A 22,873-nucleotide genomic window follows, 5' to 3' on the forward strand; every position below is an offset into this window, starting at 1 on the left:
TCTCTCGTACGTGTGACATTTGTGCGATAGATAATAATACACAATCTCGTTGCTTTTATATGATTATCACATGCTTGATTTTGTGTCAAAAAATCGATTAAGTCATTGGATTGTAAAAGGAGAAAAATTTGCACTCTTTTTTTTCGAACGCATCTGTTGTTCCCATTTTGGCAATTTAAAAATTTTCACTCAATGTTTTTTGCAAATGGAAAAAAATGTCAACGCTTTGAATGATGGATGTGACGACCAAATTTTTGCACAAGGCTCATTCATCATAGTGCAATATTTTCATCACAATTACCACAAAAAAAATCGAATTCTACGACCCATAAGGATACTCGTGGTTATTTTCCAACTGAATATTGTAATCTTGCAGATTAAAATCTAAACACAGCAAGAGCGCATAAGGAACATTTTTTTATCTCTAAATTGACATACCTGTGTCTTGTGTATATCATTGTGTCGACAAACATGTAAATGAGCAATAATTACATGGCCCAAAAGGCGTAATTTTCCATTTCATATGACATACACATACACAAAACATATTCAGCAGTTGACTGCACCTCAATTAACATATGGCGCTCTCTACTATGCCAAATGAAGTGGTAACGTGTTAAACGAATATACACCGTGCTTAAGGGGTCAATGCGGCCTAAATCAAATATTCAAGATAAAAGTGCAGGTATTTTTTTCGATATTTAATTTCAAATGCAGTCCATGTCGTTGTTATTTATCCCTTGTTAATCTGTTACAAAAGACATCAGACAAACCCCATTTAATTGGTTCTCGTGTATGAAATGCGATAAAATCAAGGTGGTACCACTTTCCAGAGTAAAAATGCGCGTTTAGCTTGACTTTTTATCAGTTACCAATTTGTGCAATACAATTTAATTGAAAAGTTCGTTGCGTGATACGATCCGTGTGTCATATGTTTTGATGCACTTTTTTTTTAAGGTGATGCATGCAATTTTTTCGCAATTAAATACCATTCCATTTTGAATGATTCATTTACATTTAAAATTTAATCGATGAAGATGGGTTTGGTCTTTATAAAAAATCAATTTAATCGCTTACGAATTCGTCGCTTGATTAGAAAAGAAAGAATATTGGTGTTAAATTTGTAGATTTACGACTTTGTCTGATGTTACCCTCATTAGTCTCTCACTTTTATCTTATCTAAATAACGAGCAATAATAAATAATAAACCAAAATATTCACCTCGATTCGATTGAATTAAGAAAAGAGTTCAAATGTCGTGCGACTTAAACATATCGAATTGGATAATTGGTTATCTTCTCAGCAATTGCACAGATAGTTAATAGGTCAAAACACGAGTAAACGCAACCATGATACAATAAAGGGGACAAATTAACTGAAGTATCGATCAAGTCTCACTTTTTCTCATCAAAAATAGAATATATAAAACAACAGAATGAAAAAATACAATTGCAGGTTTTTTTTTCGTTATTTATTCAATAATGAGGGTCGCTCATTCCGTCAATTTACACCGTTTACGGCATACGGTAACCGATGTGGTATGTACACCACATAAATACATTCACTCGCATTGTAAGGCTTCTGTGTGCATACGGGTACTTCATTGTCTCTAGAGATCAATGAGAACACAAATATTGATATCATTTTTTTTTAGATTAGAAATCAACAAAAATAAAGAAATTCAACGAAAAAACATATTAAGAGATTGGATTTAGACGGAATTCAATGGAAAAGGATTTAATTTATTACCCTTATCTATTTTTGATTGGCGATTTTTATGTTAAGTTAAACATTTTGCCTGTGACAATATTTTTCAACTGCATCGAAATTGAAAATGTTTAAAAAAATTAAATTGGAAGTATCTTTTTTTTATGTGGGAAATATTATTTAGCAAACTTTGTACTGAAAAACAGGCAGCTGAAATATTTGCAGAAACGTCATTTTTTCGTCTTTTCATGAATTCAATATTGAGACCATAATTTTTACTAGGTAAGTGTGAGAAATTGCAATATTTTGTTGATTTCTAAGATCTTGCTTTAAAAACAATACAAGAAATAGTACTAGGGCTGTCGGATTTTGTAATCCTTTCTGGTATTTTTTTCATGTCAATGCCATAATTCGAAATTTTTATAGATTTTAAATTCAAGTCAGTCTAAACATCGGCAAATGGTGACACTACCATTCTTGTTAGAACTTTCACTTTTCTTGTTTCTTTCGTTTATTTCCAAGTTTATTCATTCACGCGACTATTTTATGTTTGTTATTTTTTATAAATAGTTGCATGTATAGTTGATGACAAAATAGATGGTTTTTGTTGGTATCAATTTTTTTTTTTCAGATATTGCTAAAGTGTTTTTGTGATTTTGTGTTTTAAATTAATCTGAGAAATCAAATGATCATAAATAAAATTGGAAACGATAACAATGTAATTTGTACGATAGCCTTGGGTAAGTGATTTTATTGTATGGTTTAATCAATGACGTGGATACATATATACCAACAAGCGAATGCTCTCACTTTTCGGCATTTGTGTTTTAACTTATCATATGCCGTATGGTATTTTATGATCGAAATATAAGTTCGAATTTGTTGTATTTGCACAGTATAAAACTGTTTCTGCTATCAATCAGCTCACAGTTCAAAATCATAAAATTATTATCGTGTGATTTTATTGGGTCTTTTTTTTTGTTTGTGTGTATTTGTGTTGAAATGCATATGAACTGAAATGTGTCTCGATTTCTTTGATCGCGTCAAAAATCAATTATTATCATTATACGAAACTCATTCGCCATGATTAATCATGTTATCATTCCGATACCCGAGGAGTGTTTATCGCTGAAGTGAAATTGAAATCTGATTCCACTATAATCCATTGATTTCTGTTGTCAATGTTAACAGTGTGTGTATGTGTGCAAAAAAAAAAACCAAAAAAGGACAAAGTGTAATGCTGCTAAAATGTTGCCTTTTTGCCAAACGATGTTGTTTTTCTTTCTCCTTCAATTGAATGAAGAAAAAAACGTGCGTTACCATCGCTACCATTCCAGCTCATATAGTTACGAAAATCTCCTGATCTCGTTGATTTAGCTGACAAAAACTTTCTCAAAAAAAAAAACACGAAAAAGGAGCACAAAAAAACGAACGTCGTCAAGTAAACAAAACCAAAACACCTCTCCTCTTTTTTCATCTCTGGCATGTTGGTGGCATCCATATGTACGCATATATAGAGAAAGATAGGAGCATATGTGTGGCGAACATATTGCTTCGACTTCACCAGATTCTTGTTGTGATTGTGAGCGCGCGCGCATGGAGAGAAAGAGAGCCGAAGAAAAAAGACGACACAAAATATCAGCGTGGAAAAAAAGCGTTTAATCTCGTTGCGAGTCTATCGTGATATGTTTTTCGTATGTGACCGAAAGAGCACCACATCCATCCGGTCGTGCAGCGTGATTCGGGATATATTATATGAGACGTCGTATCTCGTTTCTCAAAGGTTTGTACATGAGCACACTTGAAATGCGAATCCAAATAGTAACAAGCAAAATATGCCAATCCATGCGACTGACGACGGTGGCGTATTCGGATCTGCTTTTCGGATTTTTATAACTTGCCGCGCGCAAATGCGAAAACCAGAGTGAGAGCGAAAAGAAAAAAAAAACAGAAGCATATACAACAGATTATTCCACTCTCGCTCTCTTTACAAACAACCTGATTTTTCGCTCGTTGATCCTGGTGTGCTGTATTCCGTTTTGAACGAGTGGTGAATAGAGAGGAGAGAATTCAGCAATCTAACATAGCGCGCACAAACAATGCACAACGGACCGCCTACAAAATGGCTTCAATGTGGACGAGAGTGGGAATCACTGTTCTCCGTATACGCGATTCAAACGACAGCACAACAATACCGGGGCCGGGCATAGCATGTTTATGCATGTATGCGTTGTGTGTACGTATATATGTTGGTGCTTGTATGGGTACAGGCTAAATCAGAAATCTCTTCGTATGTTTTGATAACTGAAAACGCGATAAGCTAAAAAAGCATATGTATGTGCACGAACTCCTCTATTGTATGTATTTATATGAGACGTCACACGATTGTTGTGTATGATCTATTCGCCGCATAAACGACACACCGACTCACACTCGCACTCATTCTCTAGCAATCATTTTCGATTGAAGCCCGGCTCGATTCGGTTGTGTTTTTGTTTATTGTGGCATTCGATCGTCGAAACGGAAGTTTCATTATACAACTCATTCGGCTACGGCTTTTTACTGTCATACAAAACGGACGACGATTCCTTCTTTTGGTTGCCGCCGAACACACGGAATCAACAAGGCGAACGCTGTTTTTTTTTTAACTCAAGCGGACCATCTTCTTAACCATCATATACATAGAGCCGTTTCGTTTGAAGCCACCTTTGCTTTTGAGTGTATATTATTCAGCTGTGTGTAGTTGTAAAGCAATTTCAGTGTCTGTGAGAGAGTGTTTGAATCGGTAGTTAAAAGTGGTTTGACGCTGATATTGCCAATGCACAACCATTTTTTCGCTCTGACCATGATTTATTGTTATTCCTTTTTTCCATCTCGCTCTCTCTCTTCTGCTTGCTTCGCACGCTAAGCTAAACGATTCTTAAACTGACATTTTAACTCTTTTTGTTGATCAAAAAGTGTTCGTCGACCGCTCTCAGTAATCAGTTGTTATCGGAATTTGTGTAGTGATAGTCGCGATTTCATAAAATAAAATAACACTTTATGAAAAGCGACAGTGTTTTAATCATCATTTGATCGCGAGGGAATTTTCGAAATTTAATTTTTGTTTAAGATTTTTTTGTCGAATGTGCTTTGAAAAATGAACTTTACGAAATTTGTGAGAGCATTTTTGTGAACATTTTTTTTTTGAAACAATAATATTGACAATTGATTAAGTGCATTTAAAAATTGGAAAATATTTCTAAAAAAAGCACGAAAAATATTCTTTTTTTGCAAAACACGGTGATTTTGAAAAAAAATAAAAAAAAAACTTAAAAAAAACATTATTTAAAAAATTACTCGAATTGTACAATAAAATCAAAGAAAATGGATGTATCGACTATGAAAACATCACAATTACCATTGGATTTTTCATTGAATGTAAAAGCTGATGGTTTAACAAATCTCAATATTCAAGTGAAGACAGCCGAGCACGGTGCAAGTATGTTAATATCACCCGATAAAAGTTCACAGTCAGCATTCAAAGTTGTAACACCAAAACATGCCGACGGTAAGTCAAGATCTGATTAGAAATTATCTTATAACAGTTTTCAAGAAATAGATTTCGTTTTATCAATAACAACAATATCGCATTATGAAGACACTATTGATCAGTTAAACAGAAACACGTGCTTTCATTCAATTCCGTAATAAATAAAAGGCTTGACTCAAAACGACGGTCATCAATTTTCCTGATTTTAGTTTAAGTTTTCCCATGTTTTATGCCAGTTCACAGACACATGCATTAAACTCAGTTGTACGAATCGTAGAAAATGATGTGATTAATCGGTTGAATCGCATGAAAATATTTATGTGAATCGACTGAAATAAACAAAGTCATCATTTTGTGAGTAAAGCAATTTTTTTTCTCCCGTTTTTGTTGTCGTTTGTTGTCGTCATCACATGGTTTTTCCCAATGACATTTAAAGCATATAGTGCGCCGCAACTGTTCTGGTGAACACATGTCACATTTATTGAAGTTACATTTTTTTCCTTATTCAAAAGCTGCTGAAATGTTTTTCACATGGAATTATGGAATGTGGCCGGTTGTTTTTTTGTTATTTGTCTCTCTACAAATCTTAAATGCAAATGCGCGACAAACAGATTCATTAGAGCCACTTTTTTTGCACGTGATTTGGATTGTCGTTTCTCTCGTTCTTTTTTTTCGAATATGTTCGCCCTTTAGCATACAATTAATGTTAATCATTTTTAAAAATCATGTCTCTGCTTGTTGTGAAATGATAACTTGAAGAGAAAGAGTGAGTGAAAGAGAAATGGCATTTGTGGACGAGATTTATGATTTTTGATGCTGCATTTTATGGTTATGCGTCGTTTTCTGCACGATTTATGAGTGATTTGGTTTTAACTCAATTCTCTTGCATTCCATACAAGTGATGAATATTTGATTGTGCTCCACACTTGGGCTTCTCACGTTTGCCTGCTGACTCAACAAAGCAGAAGTCAAGGATATCTAAATATATAAAAAGGATAATGCGAATACATCAAATTAGTTGCAACAAAAATTCTTCATGCGATTTCTACTTTTCAACAGCCACTCGAGACCATCTAATACACAATTTATTTCATTTTTATTCATTTGAGTATCTAATTTTGATCAAACATTTCAAGATTTCATTGGGGCAACTTGAAAAGTTTCAAGGAGATGAAAAACATAGAAAAAAGAAGTATAATTTGCTTATTTGTGCTATAGATTTGCGTCATAGTATTAATGATAAATGCCCAGTGGCGATTGCCTTGATTCGTCATCAGGATTGTGCTGGAATGGATGTTATCGTCATCGGCTGAGAAAATGTAGCAAATCCAAAAGCAATTAAACGCGCTGAATAATTATATCTAATGCGTCGCATTCAATTTTGTTTATAACATTTCAAAGGAATTAGACAACGTCGCCATTTGTTCAACGTTGGTTGTTTTTTATTCGCCAATTTTGTCATTTTATGCGATAAAACCGATGGTATTTACATGTTTAAATCGCTCGAAAAAAAATGAATAGTGAAAAAAACGCATTCAAGAGCCATTAAATAGCGAAAAAAATAACATGCAAAGCGCCTGTTTGGCAGTAATGACTGCAATATTTCAACACATTCGTTTGTTCGCATCATCAGATTCATTTCATTTTAATAACTTTCAACTAAAAACGCGCACATACTGCAACATCGACGGACCAAAAAAAAACGTGCTCCAGTTTTATTGTAAAAATCATTACCATGAAAAGGCTTGCAATATACACAATTTTTACAAATAATAATTTGTCCTATATTTGTGTGTGATGGAGACAAACCGAGGAAAAAAAGTGCCTCGAATCGAGTAATCCATCCGCTGCGTGCCATATGGTATGCATTTAATGATTCAAGCCACAGCAGTTCCGTCGAGCATATCAAGTAACGTTCATTTGACGCTTCATGTATCAATTCGATGCGATGACACTAGATACAAACTAGACCGAACTAAGCGAACTACACTAACGAAAAAAAATTGACAGTTTCTTTCATAATCGCTGTTTAGTTGGTTATTTTTTACATATGTTTGTCCTCAACAGTGATGGATTTATGATTTCAATTAGAATAACATTTGACCACATGGTAATAATCCCAATAATTGTTTCTCTTTTTTGTTTTTTGTTTTACTGTCGTCGATTAATGAAGACGCAACCAGCGACGTTTGTTTGGCTGTAAAGAAAAGGGGGAACCATTTGAACATATTGAAAAATGTCTATTTTGCTTGGAATTGAAAGTGTTTTTATTATTCAATTCAAGTTGAATTTTATCCGGCCAAAAGTGAAATAAAAACTCTTCTATTCAGTTATGCCTACGCAATTGTGATTCACCTACGCAAACAATTGTATCGAACACTGCAGACAGCATGACTAACAACCGCAGCAGTTGAATTAAAAATGTTGTCCAGTCAACAGAAATCTGACTCGTCGCATATATAATAATTTGTTAATGTTCTCTCGGCAATAACAACGAAAAATTTAATCATTTTATTATTGTTTCAATTGAAATCATTTACAGTGGCTAGTTAAATCAGTACCAAGTTACCGAAACCAGTGAATAGCGAAAAAAAAAACAAAAATTGAATGAGCAAATCTTTTGGAAATTACCGCTCCTGCCGCTTAGTTGGCAAACAGAAAGAATCGTATATTTGTTACGCAGTAATGACCTTATCAGCAAAACTAAAGAGAACACTATTGGTTTTAATTGACGCATCGCTAAATATGTATGACAGAATAAGTTGCTCATTTGGTAGTAATAAACACTTAAGGGTTAGAATCGTTACGCATTCATTGTATTTTTATTTTATATTCGGCCACTTCATGGACCGAGATATAAAAAAAAAGAAAAAACAATGGGTATTATTACCCTCGCGTTGATTTCAACTCGAAATGATTGTAGCGCTCACAATCAGATAAATAAATTACAATAAATTAAAATTGTCCGAGAATGGCGCACACACATATACTTGTGAATAACATAGCCACAAGCCAAGGAATGGAGCTCCTTTTTTTCCAAAGATTTTATTACTTTTGTATGGCCAATGAAATGAAAATTAATGGCAAGAGATAATAATGATGCCAGCATTTTAACGTATGGTCGCCTTTTTTCCACTCTTCACACTCGGAACATAATTTTTTTCTATAAACTCTCGCGGCCTCGGCAATTCTACTGACGAATTAAGAACCAGAAGAAACAAAAGAGACAAAACGGAAAAATTGCTTCTTTTTTCCACACAAACATACTACATTCGCTTTCACATTCACGTTTGTATAATTATCGTTTTCCTTCTCGCTCTACCTCCCTATTGTTTCATAGAGTTTTAATTCCAATGGTTATATATATATATGAAAGATGATTTTACAGTTTTCATTTTCGAAATCACTCGTTTCGCTTCATTTAAAGCAATTAAATCAAGAATGTTTTGTAATTAGAATTATTGGTGTTGACTTTGGTGGTTGCGCAGTTTGTATGCAGCAGAGCACCATTGTTGATTTGTATACAATTTTTTTTGTTGCTTTCTATGATTGCTGTCATTGTCGTTGCGCGCTGTTTCATTGTTATAAATTTCGATTTGAAGGATCTGAGTTCCCTTTTATCGGGCCCGTTCGACATGGGTCAACACAAATGGATTTTTTCTTCTTTTTTTATTTCCAGTGTCTTTTACATTAATTCCATTATTGTAGTCAGCGGCTGAATGGCTATGCGCATTATTTTAATAAGATGATTCAGATACATACATTAACGGTCGTTGTTTTTTTAATTAAAACAAATTAAAATCGAGCGAAATAAGAAATAACATAATTTAAAGTGAATTGGCAACGAAACACGCAATCTTAAATTGTAACATTCGCTTGAAAAGCGTATATCCGTTCAAATCAATTGAAGGCACACAATGATTTCTCACAGATTTTTTATTTTAATCTTGCAATTTGATTTTAATGATATTTCTGTTCATTTCATTATAGGAGCACGCAACGGTCTTTTTCCATTCCCGTTAAACAGTGAATTTATAAATAACTATCGTCGATTGTATGCCGGACCAGTTCAGTTAACATCAATCATGAATGGCAACGATTTGTCGAAATCGCCAAATCGACGATCACCAGTCGACTCGAAACGACTTAAAGGTAAATCAAAACAACTATTTTCAATGTTACTATATCAAACACTTATATCATCATCGTTTTTTTCTTCTTCGCCACAACAATTGACAATGATAAGCATTTTACCTATTATCACGTAATTTACGATTCAGATATGGTTTATTTTATGGTATGCATTAATACTATTAATTTGATAGATGGAAGAAAAAAAAAAGCATATCAACAACAATATATTATTATAAATCTGCGCGTGCGATCGACAGACAGTAGGAGAGTAATGGAAACTCTTGAAAAGAAACGCACGATTTTATTGAAATCAAATCGGATTGAATTTGTGATAACGCACGCTGATTAAAATTCAAACAAACATGAAATTGTGATTAAAACCATTGAATTGTCTATTCTAAACAACACAGAAAAGTAATTCATATTAAAACACTTCATGTTCAGCCAAATGACATATTTCATAGAAATTTCGTGATTTAATCTTTGACTTTTGTGTTCACATGTACACACTATCGATTGTTCATCTAATAATAAGCATTTCATTCATTCAATTTAATCGGTGCCGGTTGACCGTATCTAAAGTACTCAAAACGCAATAAATCTCTTACGATATCGTTTCATTTAGTGTAAATCATAGTCAATACCAATAGACAAAATCGTTTTGTAACTCAACTGATTTGTTTGTGTTTCCCGTTATGCTCTTTGAGATTGTCTCTCTTGCTCTGCTCGACAAAAAGATTCAAGTGTTTATTATTTTTTTGTTTAAATCAATTTGCGCGATCGCTGCTCATTGCGTAATCGATAACGAAAAAACATATGTATAATTTTGATTGAATCTATGAACCCGCACAATCAAAGGTGATCACAACCAATTATATGCATGACGTGCGATCGATTGTTTAGATCCCGTTTCGCTCTTGACATGGTCGATTTCTGGTCGGCAATATATAAAACGGTTTTTTTCACACGCAATATGTGCCCACAGAATTTCCCAAAAAATTAATACAAATTGACGAAATATTATATCCTATGTTGTGAACCTTATGCAAACAATATGGTATCGATCATAAAAATCTAACACATTTCGAAAATATGATATTTGAACGCGCCTGCGTTCGCCGATCATTCTTTGCGGTGCGCACACCACCAACATGGTCATAAATCATCCAATAGAACTGTGTGTGTGTTAGCTTAAACGCTGTTTTGCGTCTATGATAAGATTCTGATTCCATGTATATAATGCCGAATCGCGTTTGTTTTCTTTCTGCTCAACATTTTTGTCCTTTGCACAACATTCAGTCGTTTTATTTGATTTTTGTCTTCATCGAAAATAAATGCTCGATAAGAATGAATTTTTATTGCTGCAGATCAAACGCATTTCACACATAAACCGGCAACTTTTAACACATTTCTTATTGATTAATCGATATTACCGCGATTTAAAGTTTTTTTATTTGGTTTATTTCGGCAACGAATAAAAAGCGTTATGTTTTTATCAAATTTCATAATAATTTGATAAAATTATCTTGGTTTCATCAGTTTTATTGATGATTGAAGTTAAAAATAATAATTAATCTCAATGAAAAAAAAAATGTTCATCATAATTTGTAATCAAAAAGCAAATGACCAATCAAACCAATTACACATGCACATTGATTAATGAGAGGAATTTCATCACAATTTGCGACCGAGAATCAAGCAATTCTTTGAAAATGGAATGTGATTTTTATGAAATCGTCATTTCCATTCACTTGTAACGGTACACAATGCAGAAAATATGGCACAAACAACCATTCAAACAAGTTCATATCTTGAAATTGATTCAATCGAAATTATACTTTATTTGCGAAAACACTAGAGTGATACAAGTGAAGAATTTGTGACATTCACAAAGTTTCAATCTATAAATTGACTTTCCATAAATATTTTATGGGTCTTTATTGAAAATGCCGCTTTTATTACATGACCAATAAAAACCGATTGTACAATGTTAGCCATATCGCGCTCAATAAATACCGGGAACGATGATTCAATGGCACCGAACGGAAACGTGGAATTGAACTCTTCGTCCGTTTCGTTGATCGGAATCGAATGTAATCAGATCAATTTTTGATTGGAATCATCCGGTTTGGAGTGCGCGTCTTGTGTGGCAAAATCGCAGAGGAAATAAATATTTTTTTTTTTTGCAAGCAAACCACATACGCACATTGAACCACAAGCACAGCAATGAAACTTATCAATCAAAATACAAATCGATTTGTCGCTTATGGCAATTGATGTGCAATTCGCAAGTAATTCGCTCTTCTGGCCAATCATTTCGGAGACAGAAAATCATTTAATCGGCTTGTCGTTAAGATGTATACATCTTGTGAGGTTTTAATGCGATTCAACGTCAACAGATTGTTCGTGGTCGGGCAAGACATACATTTTCTTCGTGATCGTCTCGTCGATGGTGACGACACTGGCTACGATACGAGCACTTTTGCTTTCAACACATTCGACCATTTGCAAAATCTGGTTCGATATTGTTGTGTTTTTTTACGTACATTGCGATTAATCTTCTTCATCTGTCGCATTCAAAATGACAAATGGTGAATCCATAACAAAGAACAACAATCACCAAGCGCAAAACAGGTGCAGTAGAAAAACAAGTTGCCCATAAAATAATAATAATAAATGAAAATTGAAAAAGAGAGCAATCATTTTTTTTTCTCTCTCAGCGTCATCAACCCCATTTCAAATACTGGGCAAATAAATTTCATTGCCGGAAAAAGTATAGTACATTAACACTGAACTCGGATGCTTGCAATTCAATTCAATTGTATGTCACAAAGATTTTTTCCCTTCGTTTTTGAGCGCATGGAAATCGGCGGTAATTGAGAGCGTTTTGTTCAACAAAAAGGCAACCAATATGTTATAAATCTGCTGTACAATTGAAACTTACCCACCATGATATTTGATGTGTGTGTGTGTCTGTGTGTGAAGCAGCGCCGATTTGCCGTTTCATCCAGGAAACAAACATAGAGACCCGTTCGAATATACCGATGATACAGTCTGTGTGTATGTGATACTATACATTTAGATCGTAAATGCGGAAAACATTTAGCGCGCCCATTCAAAATGATGCTCGGATATGTTTTTCAAACATTCTTCAATTTTCAACGGTGATTGTTGATAGTGTGAATAGCTGTATATCGGAACCCCTCTTGCATGCATTGTGTACATATTGCAAACTGGCTGTGGTTCGGATGATGTTGGTTTTCTATTGAGTGATTTCGGTGAATGGAATATTCATTCCGTTTGGATTGTTGTTATTATTATTAGTATTCAAGGGGTCGGCACTCACATCGATGAAACACGGCAATAATAATAACGACACAATCGAACCCAAAATGAGAGCAACATCAGCAGCAGTTACAATCATGATTATTATTATAATCCTTAGGGATGTTTGTTTTGATTATTTACGCTGTTTGAATATATTTCAGTCGCAGGTTCACCAAAGAATTTACACATTGACAATTTCATTTTTACAATTTCACTTCGCTTTCTTTTTTCACTCTTCGTTTTTGAGCCAATGCAATATATAATTTTTAATCACAGTTTACATGTTTGATACCAGACTATCGGATTTTTTTTTGCATTTTTTAACAGAAATTTGTTTGCAAAACTGAATACTGAACATGACATTTTTTACATGAAAAAATACTTTTTTTCGAAACACACAAAGCCGTTTCTTTTACACGAACGTAAATCGGTCGTATCGTTTCTGTGTAATAAAGCAGATATGGGCAAATATTTAAACAGGCTTTTTAGTGTGTACAAACAAGACACAGCGGCGAGAGAAAGAGGAAAAAAAACCATTACGGTGAAGGGTTTTGTGTGCTAGTCGATTTACATGGTGGCATGTGGCCAAAATGGCGTTCGTTTTGCATGTTCACCTTTGTTTGCACATCTATTTTAGTCGTTTCTTTGTTTAAGCGATCTGTGTCATTAACTATAAACTAGAAGTTGATTTATGCGATAAAGTCCAATAAAAAACGTCACTGTAAAATCGACAGACATCAAATCACAACCAGGTAAAGGAGACAGAGAAGAACTGCATGTATTTGTGGTCCGTGTTATACAGAAAAATACACATATTTAGTGATATTTTGAAGCGATTTTATGACCACGGAAAGCCGATAGTAATTCCAGGTTCACCGATTATTAACAATACAGACAGTTGAAATTATCATAATCGCAAAATACACAAAACTCACTTTGATTGCATTTTAGTGCTTGGCAAACAAGAGCGTTATTTTTTCTCTTTTCTATTTACGATTTTATGGCAAAATATTTTGATTTTCCATGTGCAATTACATGAAAAATCAATATATAAGCGACGATTTTGTTTGGAACTGATATCATAACGTGATTCGAGTATGTCTCGACAACGCAAATCCTCCCAACAAAAAATTTGCTTCAATTTGGATCGCATGGACAAATGCTTATTTAATCCGTTGGATCGAAATATGATTAATTGATTACGGCACAAAGAAAAACATATTGTCAAGGCTAAATTCTATTCTTGATAATAAATCCGAATTTAGAAGAGTCATTGGTGACTGTGTGCGCAATAGTGCCATATAAAATTGTATGCACAGGGAAAAAAATAGCGCACAAAATAACAAATCTCTATTAAAAATTTATTATGTATTCAGAGCAGTTGCAAAACTGTGTATGGCAAGATAATTACATCGAACCATATTATTCAACAATTTGATACGCATCCTGATTTTGGCTACAGAACAACACACAATGATGACAATCAGTCAATTCGTTTGTCATCCTCCTTCTCTTTCTTCATATTTTTGCCCAATGCTGTTGCTGCTGTCGTCGTTCCCGTCCATCTGTATCCAGTTTGATGAAGCGGAAAGTTGAAGCGATTTAATCGACGAAGGGTTATGAATGCATACACATTGAATTCGATACTCGTTTAACAAAAGGCGTAATAAATTAACCGTATCGATTCGTTGCATCTACATACACAAAAAAATGTCTCCTCAGTCCAATAAGGGATAACATTTAATTTAATTCGTATTTAATATTTATGGGCGAGAATAATTAGCGCCTAAATCAATATTTTATTAAGCATTTTCGCATTATCATCTCTCAAGAACGTATCATTAATCATGTACATTTGTTTTAATTTCTGTGCTTGTGTCGACAGAACAACTTAATTTCAGTATAAGTCGTTTGGTGAAAGGGCCAGATTCAGATGATGAAGACAACAACAACACCTACGAACAAAGAAATCATCATCGCACACAAGAAACAAATGGTAAAGTTACACCGCATTCAGAAGTTGAATCCAGCTGCAAAGATTCATGTACAAAGTCACGCAGTTCGTCACGGTCTCGATCACCAACTCGTTCATGTTCAGTTTCACCCGAATTGGAAGTGGACTCACCGCCGCCACCATTGCGAATGAACGAATCACCAACTACAACCAATATTTTTCAGGTGAATAAAACTTTTTTCATCAAAACTATTTTTTTTTCTTGTAAAAATAAGACTTTTCATTAAGTGAAAAATAAAAAAAACTTCTTTTGAAAACGTTAAATCATTTGTATGTTAACAGAATGTGGTCAAGAAATCGGAAACATTTTCGATGTCAGCGCTGCTAAGAGAAGATGGGCCTCGTGCTCCAGTTAAATCGCCACCGAGTACAAATATGGCATTTGATGCATTCCGTACAACCACTTCGTCAAACTACCCGCCAATTTATGACCAAAATATGTTGCATCATCGACCGCTATTCCATACATTTCCATGGTTGGCAGCGGTTGCTTTCCATCAAGGTCAACAGCCAAATGCACCGGCTGGCGCTTACGGACCCATTGGACACGATGATTTGCTTCGATTTCGTAATCTTGTCTCACAAACATCAACATCTTCAGCAGCTGGATTGCAAGGACCAAATGCGGCCGCTGCACATTTAAGCTTTGCCCAACAGCATCACATGCATCATCATCATCATCACTTATTTATGCGGCCCGGAATACCATCGCTTGGTGACGTTTATTCGTGTGTTAAATGTGAAAAGATGTTCTCAACACCACACGGTTTAGAAGTACATTCACGCCGTTCGCACAACGGAAAACGTCCATTTGCGTGCGAATTATGCAATAAAACATTTGGCCACGAAGTTAGCTTGAGTCAACACAGGTACGTTCCGAACCATGAATTTTCAATAAAAAAAAAATAAGTTAATAAAAGAAACAAACAAAATAATAATTTGAACGTTTATTTTGTACCAGGGCCGTTCACAATGTGGAAAAGGTGTTTGAATGCAAACAATGCGGAAAAGCCTTTAAACGGTCAAGTACATTATCTACACATTTATTAATTCACAGCGATACTCGACCATATCCGTGCAGTTACTGTGGCAAACGTTTTCACCAAAAAAGTGACATGAAAAAACACACCTACATTCATACCGGTAAGCATTTCTATCCACGTATTTGATTTTGTTTGAAATGGCAAAATTTAGTTTGTATACCGAAGTCTGGGCGCAAGAGTGAAGTAATAAATTATAGTTCTAAGTGAAGGGAACAAAAAAAAAATAATGTAATTAGCTAAAAATCTTTTCTCTGTTTTTCCATTCGGCTCGATCAAATTTAATTGAATTTTAAAAATTGTGTCTTTATTGAGACATTGTCATTGTCGTTGAAATTATCACTTCCCTAAAACCACACTTTATTGATTTTTATGGCAGAAAAATGTATATGATTTGCGGGTGCTCGCGCAAGACAACCCACACAATGATAATAGAATTATTCCAGAAATATGATCTGGGGGTACGGTTCATTTCACATCAAATACACACCAGTCGCCGATGCGTTTTACCAAACCTTCACAAATAATGGAAAAACCAACATAATCAATTCTATTTCCGATTGTCGACAGTATTACGTTACCATCAGCAGTAGCTCAATTTTATCCATATCTAGTCATAAATCGGTTTTTACTGATTTACACCCGGGCAGATGGATGCATTTACAACAGACAAAGACAATACCATATCAAATAAAGAGCGAAACGAAAAAAAAATTGCCCGGAAACTTGTAATTCAATTAGGTTGAGTTATACGCTGAAATCACTCTATTATCTCGATTTGTTTTCGATAATAAAACGTACGCTAATGGCGATCGAATGCGCAGCAAAATCGATCGGGAATATACGAATAACTGAATTAGACAACTTCGTTTGGAGTTTGCAACTTTTCGCAAAAAAAAAATCACTATCAAACGAGTCTTCAGCATTGATTACTCTGCACAATGGATTTGTGCAAAATTGATTTTTGGCCATGGAGCACAGACAGAGAGTGGAATGTGTTTATTGTGTACTTGCTTTGAAATTGTTTAATTTGCCCATAATGTTAATGTGAATGTTCCCCGGTTTGAGCATCATTTGACATTAAATGTTGGCAAAATACTCCATACACAGCTGTTCGTAGAGGACAAGAGCCTGTGCGACGACGCAATTGTTGTGGAAAATGAATCGAAACAATCATAGGAAATGAAAATAAAAAAGAGAAAATGTGCAAGAAGATGTGGCAAAAGGCAATTACGTAAAGTACTCTCAATGGATTATTTCTATGTTTGCTCTGTTTCGGTAAATTTATCAATTGCAAACGAATGCGAGCGAGTGTATTGGAGTAGTTTGCAAATAGAATCAAACTGCTTTGTCTCACAGCAGGTGATGATTGCACTTTTGTTTCAACATACACACACACATACACTCATACACCAAATTCACAGATAATTGTGTCACAATCGTTTCACTCAATTTCTGCTCCTATTCGGGTAAATCTTAGACTTGGACACTAGTTTCGAAATTGATTCACAGTCGTCATTGGCTGTGAATATTTCGATACACATGAAATTCGATGCTTTATGATTGTCGATTTCTTCGAAATACAACTCTGATGGGGATAGTAATCAATCAATTCACATTTCAAGAGATGCTAACATTCTATCGCTGGGGAATATCAAACGATTTTGTAATTAATTCCTAATCGCAATCGTGCAAATGTCATCGAAGGCTTAACAACCCTATCAATTCTCATGTATTCTATACGCATCAATTTGCAATCCTTTGAACTATAATGTATGATTTGAACCTCGAAACTCAATCTCTTTAGTAAATAATCAAAGTAAAAATGTTTTCAAACAAAACAACCATGTTTTCATATGGATATTTTCTTTTTCTATTGAATACACATGTCTATTTTTACCTTTCTTTTCGTGAATTCGATTTTTTTTCTCGTGAATTTGAACCTTTTTTAAAAATGGACTTCACTTTAGAGTCTAAGGTTTGAATCCATTTTAAAATGGAAACCACACAAATTTAGCGAATCATTTTGTACTGAGCCGAATTAAATCGGCAAAATCCGGTTTTCATAAATAACATTACTAATCCATTGTAAATCGTATGGCACTTGTTTCGATTTGGCATTTGGGCTTGTTATTTTTTATTTAAAACGAGACTTGTTCGCTTCGTTTTGTATAGGGTTTGAGATCATTATCATCGGTCTAAATCCGACACATGTTTTCCTACACACTTGAGTCATAAATGGTTACAATTCCATTCGGATAATTGTATGCGAATGTCCTCGAGTTAAATGCCAGAATCAATATCACTTGATATTTAAAACAACATGCGCAACGCGTGCACAACAATAACAATCGCGTACCCTTTTTTATTTCACGAACAAAAAATGTGGCTGGCCAAGAAGAAGGCAAAATGTTTATGCATTCAAAATTGAACTCTCGGAAATGTGACTAGATTCGCACCTTGCTCTCTATTTTTCCATTGCTTTAATGTATTTCAATCTCTAGATACTTGATCTCTGGACGGTGAATTATTCTCAGCATTTTCGATGTCAATTATTCACCGACTCACACACACAAACACAGACAAATATTTATAATGGGAATTCACCATAAAAATTATTATTATGGGAATATTTTTTTTGGACATGCAACGACTTTAAAGCATGAGCACTAAATTAAGAGATTTGTGTGTGTGTGCTCGCGCAATGCGTGTTTGAGTGCTTGCCAAACTAATATTCACGATTTATAGCAAACGAGAGTCCTTTGAACTATACACCATTTAAATGGAAACGTGGGCACAGCAATGCATAGCAACGACACATATTATTGATTACCACCATTTGGTGTATGTGATTATGATTACTGCTGAATATCAAGTCTGCAATGCCTTCGTGTGTATTTTTTTTTTTTCACGAGACACAAGAATCAACAGTTAAATATTGGTCTTTGTCAGAGTTACTAGACAAAATATCTATAGGATGGGAATCGTGTGCACATCAACAGAGTTCATTGTGTAAATTAACAATACTAGGCGTTTTTATCTCTTGGGACATCTTTCTGTGATGTACGCGCGCACTCCGTCTTTTTTTTCGAATGTGTACCAGCAACGTTGATGCCACTTCGTTTCGTTGCCGACGTACGCGCACAATGTTTTCAATCAAATAACAGGAGTGAAAAAAAATATATAATATAAAATTTGGGTAGGGTCTTGACACATTAGCTTTTTTTAATGTTGCCGTTTTGCACCAGCACATAAATGCGCGTGTGAGAAAATGAAATTATTATATTTCTCGAGCATCGACATCACTCAGCAAACTATACTCCAATTGTAGTTCACATCGTTTTTTGTCTCTGTGGTACGATGCACTTTTTAAATTCGTAAATACACTTTGTGCTCTCTTTCCAGGCGTATTGAATTTCTAATAAAATAAAAAAAAATACTACACACTACATAAATCGAATCAAAAATCACATATGCATAAGAGTTAATAAAGACAATAATCATTGACGGTGCGCCGTTTTATCGAGAAATGAGGGTGATTTGATTCAATTTTCGTATTTTTTAATTTGGAAAAAATGAACGAAAAAAGTGAGGGAGACGGACATTTACTTTTAGTTTGATATATTGAAGTAAACGCAAAATAAATTTTCTACCACTCGAAATTTTTCCACCGCATCGAATTATTTCTTCCACATTTTTTTATGCATAGAAGTTCAAGAGACAAAGAATTATTAAATTAACGTTGAAACAAACGTTATTAAATTTTGGAAAAATTCCAATGATGGTAAAGAATTTCATTTGTTTTCTGTCATTCTGGGGACAAAATTCACGCAAAAATTGGAATATAAAACTTATCGATGAGTTTAAAATATATAATTTTTTTTGATAATTTCATCGTTTTCTTTATTGTAATCATAAAATGGCCCAAAATATTTTAACAATTCATAATTATTTCATTATTAAATATCCATAACTCCAAGTTTGTTTGAAGGCCTTGGTGGAAGTGTTGTATCTAACAAAATACCAGCCCAGTTGATGCGTTGATCATTATAAGCTTGAATATCTGATAGTAGCTTTTGAAGACATGTTGCTAATTCTAGTTGTTTTCCTCTTAGTGCAATTAGTGCGGTGTTTAGTGCATCCAATTGCGCTGTATCATATAATTTTTCACCATCAATTTTCTTCGTTTGCAAAAATAAGGTTTCCAATTCCTTTTTGAATAATTTAACTTGTAACAAATATTGTCTTTGCACAATAACTGATTGATCTATTTTGGCATTGACTTCATTTACCAATTGATGATATGTAGTTTTCATACTTTCTAATTGATTATTAATCTCTGACTCGCGTTCAAATTTTTTTCTCTTAAATTCATTAAGTGCCGATTCGAATCCTTCTATATCATAGTATCTTGGTTCGACCGAATATACCAGTTGTATGTCATAATAGTATCTGCCAATTTTTACAATATCTTCCTTGTATGCGGTGAGCACAGCACATAGTCTATCGCATAGATTATTATTGGCTACGGTACTAACTCTTTTCTTACACATATCCTCTGCATGAATATAGGAGATAGTCACCGCTTTTTTAAATGACTCAACCCAGGTTGATAATATAACTCCTCCTCGAAGATTTTCATGACCTTCACGTGGAAGAGAGAATAATGGTTCAAGCTTGCTTACCAAATCACTCTCTTCACTTAGTTTATTGTCCAATTGCTCAAGTAGTTCGCAGTAGACTGCAGGATAACATTGGCAGCAGACAAAATCAAACTGAACATGATTTATGATTTTCAAAAAAATTGAATATTTTTATTAAAATCTTAAAAATGTTAGAAAATAATGTTTCGATAGAGAAAATTCAACTATATAAATATCAGACAATATATTGAATTAACTGGTCAGTTGAGCTGACAGTACGTTAGCCAGCTAAATGGGCTGAAACAATAGACGTTATTGTTTTAATGATGAATCACTTTTCTTGTTTTAATAGAAGTGATTGTTCATTATAACAATAACTTCTATTGTTTTAGTCCATTTAGTTAGCTAATGTACTTTCAGCTCAACTGACCAGTTAGTTCAATATATTGTCTGATAAATATAGCTGACGTTTACCTGGTTGAATATTGAACACCACACGAATAGCGAAATTACGAACAGCTTCATTTTTCTTCTTCAGAGATAGCAGTTGAGTAGATAAGTACTTGTAGCAAAATAGATTCAGAATCGACTATCTCGCGCAATAGATTAAAGACGTAAATCGATATAAAAAAAATAATAACAATGAAATGAGTTTTCAAAAGGCGAAGAAATGTCGCTTGACGTATTACTCAGACATTTTATTTGAACTCATTGAATTATTAAAAAAATTTAAAAAAAATTAAGGCAAATTGATGATGATGTGACATGTTTTTCCGAAGTAATTGTGAATAATGTGTCAAAATTAAAACAAATACAAAACAAGTTTTTTATTATTCTGCCGAAGACGTTGATGTTTGAAGAATTTCAGTTGTTTTCCGTCGTTCAAGAGGTAGGGTTTTAAGTATTACTCATTTGTTGTTTTACTCTACAAAAGAGAGACTTAATATTTTCTGATGAATGCTAATTTTTATTTCGAGATTTTCTCTCAAGATGTTATTACTGTTCATTCATTCAATGATATCTCAAGATCGATTAAAGGGTATGGCGGTTTTGTTAATAGATGAACTAACAGATTAACTTGCACGAGTATGTTTGAATAAAAATTCAAGTAAATGTATTTTGATGATTTCATCGTCTTTTTTATTGGGATCACAATAAAAATAAATCAATTTATGGATTATATTATTAAATTTGCATAACTCCAAGTTTGTTTGAAGGCCTTGGTGGAAGTGTTGTATCCAACAAAAAACCAGCCCATTCGATGCGTTGATCGTTATAAGCTTGAATATCTGATAGTAGCTTTTGAAGACATGTTGCTAATTCTAGTTGTTTTCCTCTTAGTGCAATTAGTGCGGTGTTTAGTGCATCCAATTGCGCAGAATCATATAATTTTTCACCATCAATTTTCTTCGTTTGCAAAAAAAGGGTTTTCAATTCACTTTTGAATGATGTTGCTTGTACCAAATATTGTTTTACCAGTGTAACTGATTGATCAATTTTGGCATTGACTTCATTCACCAATTGATGGTATCTAGTTTGCATACTTCCTAATTCACCATTAATCTCTGACTCGCGTTCAAATTGTTTTCTCTTGAATTCATTGAGTGCTGATTCGAATCTGTTTATATCATGGACACTTGGTTGGGCCGAGTACACTAAGAAGATATCATGATAGACCTTGCCAATATTTGTGACATCTTCCTTATAAGCATTGAGCACATCGCATAATATATCGCAAAGATTATTATTGACTTCGGTACAAACTCTCTTCCTACACATTTCCTCTACATGAATATAGGATATAGTCGCCGCTTCTTTAAGATATGATTCAACATATTTGTTGCTACTTAATTTACGTCTTTCTCGAAGTTTTATAAGACCTCTAGATGGAAGGGAGAATAATGGTTGAAGCTTGCTCACCAAATCACTATCATTTCCAAGTTTAATATTCAATTCTTCAAGGAGTGCAGAGTATACTGCACTTTGGCAGTTAACAGATCCGAACTGGACAAAATTTGTGATTAAAAAAATACATAGATGAAATATTATCAACATTTTGAACTAATAATAAATTTTTGATAAAGCTAGTGAAACGATGCTATACCTGGTTGAATATGGAACTCCACACGAATGCAAAGATTAGAAACAACTTCATTTTTTTCTCCAGAGATACTGATTTGTATGCCGATAAATAGATAAGCAACTGTTGCAAAATACATTCAGAACCGATTTATATACAAAATTTCATTGGCGTCATAGACAAAAGATGTAATTTTCCATTAAAAAATGAAAACAAAGCGTGTTCTTAAGAGTAGTGAATTTCTATTGACTTATTGTAAGAGAATTTTAATTAAAATTGGTTTTAAGGAAAATTTTGTAATGAGGCTGTAAAATGTTTAATTTTTTTTTTTCAAACTCGAAACAAATACAAAATAAGTATTGCGAATGTTAAGTTGAAATTTTCCACTCTTATCGT

At 33.9% G+C, this 22,873-nt stretch overlaps 3 protein-coding genes across 3 annotated transcripts in view; 1 reads left to right on the forward strand and 2 right to left on the reverse strand.

Annotated features, from left to right (window-relative positions):
* Positions 1-4,994: 4,994 nt before the first annotated feature.
* Positions 4,995-22,873, forward strand: part of LOC116340822 (zinc finger protein 782) — a 31,042-nt gene continuing 13,163 nt past the window's right edge. Inside the window, exons 1-5 of the mRNA XM_031767519.1 lie at positions 4,995-5,257; positions 9,230-9,391; positions 14,586-14,878; positions 14,997-15,583; positions 15,676-15,857. Coding sequence (XP_031623379.1) covers positions 5,074-5,257; positions 9,230-9,391; positions 14,586-14,878; positions 14,997-15,583; positions 15,676-15,857 — 1,408 coding nt within the window. The 5' untranslated portion in view covers positions 4,995-5,073. The remainder of the gene's footprint in view (positions 5,258-9,229; positions 9,392-14,585; positions 14,879-14,996; positions 15,584-15,675; positions 15,858-22,873) is intronic.
* Positions 19,613-21,019, reverse strand: LOC116340827. The gene is made up of 2 exons (XM_031767525.1): positions 20,872-21,019; positions 19,613-20,529 (listed from the first exon to the last, which is right to left on the reverse strand). Exons 1-2 carry the CDS (start codon positions 20,920-20,922, stop codon positions 19,714-19,716), a joined length of 867 nt encoding a protein of 288 aa, XP_031623385.1. The 5' UTR covers positions 20,923-21,019; the 3' UTR covers positions 19,613-19,713.
* LOC116340826 lies at positions 21,511-22,593 on the reverse strand. Its single transcript, XM_031767523.1, has 2 exons — positions 22,502-22,593; positions 21,511-22,401 (listed from the first exon to the last, which is right to left on the reverse strand). The coding sequence occupies exons 1-2, from the start codon at positions 22,550-22,552 to the stop codon at positions 21,583-21,585; spliced, it is 870 nt and encodes a 289-aa protein (XP_031623383.1). The 5' UTR covers positions 22,553-22,593; the 3' UTR covers positions 21,511-21,582.

The sequence above is a fragment of the Contarinia nasturtii genome, unplaced genomic scaffold (genome assembly GCF_009176525.2).
Source record: "Contarinia nasturtii isolate CC-2019 unplaced genomic scaffold, AAFC_CNas_1.1 Cnas_scaffold_695, whole genome shotgun sequence".
NCBI lineage: Eukaryota > Metazoa > Arthropoda > Insecta > Diptera > Cecidomyiidae > Contarinia > Contarinia nasturtii.

What these genes read in the sequence shown, in the direction of transcription:
- LOC116340827 (XM_031767525.1), bottom strand. Translation starts at nt 20,922, where the DNA reads ATGAAGCTGTTCGTAATTTCGCTATTCGTGTGGTGTTCAATATTCAAC. An exon ending in GGTGTTCAATATTCAACCAG is followed by an intron (nt 20,530 to 20,871) that starts GTAAACGTCAGC and finishes AATCATGTTCAG; the next exon opens with TTTGATTTTGTCTGCTGCCA.
- LOC116340826 (XM_031767523.1), bottom strand. Translation starts at nt 22,552, where the DNA reads ATGAAGTTGTTTCTAATCTTTGCATTCGTGTGGAGTTCCATATTCAAC. An exon ending in GGAGTTCCATATTCAACCAG is followed by an intron (nt 22,402 to 22,501) that starts GTATAGCATCGT and finishes AATTTTGTCCAG; the next exon opens with TTCGGATCTGTTAACTGCCA.